Below are 1025 nucleotides of genomic sequence, written 5' to 3' on the forward strand. Positions count from 1 at the left end.
GGTATTGGTATTATTGTTATTATTGGTATTGGCAGGGGAGAAAAAGGGCGAGGAGGAAGAGGTATGCGGTCTGTTGGAGGAGGTCGACATGGTGCGTATGGACGGGCTGGGCCGCAGATGGGCGCGGCGGTGCATCTGCTGCAGGAGATGCGAGTTGACGGTCTCGGTCATGCGGTCGAAGTAGACGAGCAGGCTGATGAAGACCTCGTAGGTGGTCGGGCAGTACTTGTGGATGCGGCTGAGGTAGTTGAGGATGGTGATGCCGGGCACATTCTTGCCGTGGAAGGCCAGCACGCTGGTTGTCTGCGGCGGCAGCGAGCGCTGCTCGGCCCTGGGGATGTGCCGGTGCAGGTGTTCGTGCTGGCGGTCGTTGGTCGTGGTGATCTTGGTGAGCAGGCCGGCCACCATCTCGATCACGTCGGCCACGGGCATCGAGCTGATCTCGTACTGGCGCTGCAGGCCGCCGGGCCGGTGCTGCGACGACCCGGCGGCCTCCTCGCTGGCAAACGACTGGATGTGCGAGAGATCCCGGACTTTTATGCGGGTGGATGTAGATGCTGTAGATGTTGTTGTTGTTGTTGTTGTTGTTGTAGCAGAAGCAGACGGTGTAGGCGAGCCCTGGGCCGGCCGAAAGGCGGGGCTGGGAGGCAGCAGGCAGCTCATGGCCGTTCATCCGCTGCCTGTCGGGCAGACGCTGGTGTATGATGGACGGAGCGGCCGCCGTCGAGCTGGGCAGGCTGGTCGTCGAGGCATGCGGGTGTTGTTGTTGCTGATGGTGATGGGAGATGGAGGGCCGGCGCAGACTCTGCGGTCTCTCGCGAGGCCGTCGTCGTCGTCGCCGCCGCCGCAGCCACCGAGCCAGCCTTCTGCGGACGACGATGCCGCCCGTCTCCAGCTCGCGCTTGAGGCCGGCAGAGAGCATGCTGCCGGCGCTGCTGGAAGGCCCTGCGGTGCTGCTGGCCGCCGGACGAGCTGGCGATCAAGGGTGGTTGCAACGGGGCGCAGGCAACGGCGCCCATGTCAGC

The 1025-nt window shown here is 64.5% G+C and overlaps 1 protein-coding gene across 1 annotated transcript; it reads right to left on the reverse strand.

The window, feature by feature from the left end:
- Positions 1-19: 19 nt before the first annotated feature.
- TERG_11820 (uncharacterized protein) lies at positions 20-922 on the reverse strand (the record flags this gene model as incomplete). Its single annotated transcript, XM_047750872.1, has 1 exon — positions 20-922. The coding sequence occupies one exon, from the start codon at positions 920-922 to the stop codon at positions 20-22; it is 903 nt and encodes a 300-aa protein (XP_047605607.1).
- Positions 923-1025: the final 103 nt, after the last annotated feature.

This window comes from Trichophyton rubrum (genome assembly GCF_000151425.1).
Source record: "Trichophyton rubrum CBS 118892 genomic scaffold supercont2.2, whole genome shotgun sequence".
Classification (NCBI taxonomy): domain Eukaryota; kingdom Fungi; phylum Ascomycota; class Eurotiomycetes; order Onygenales; family Arthrodermataceae; genus Trichophyton; species Trichophyton rubrum.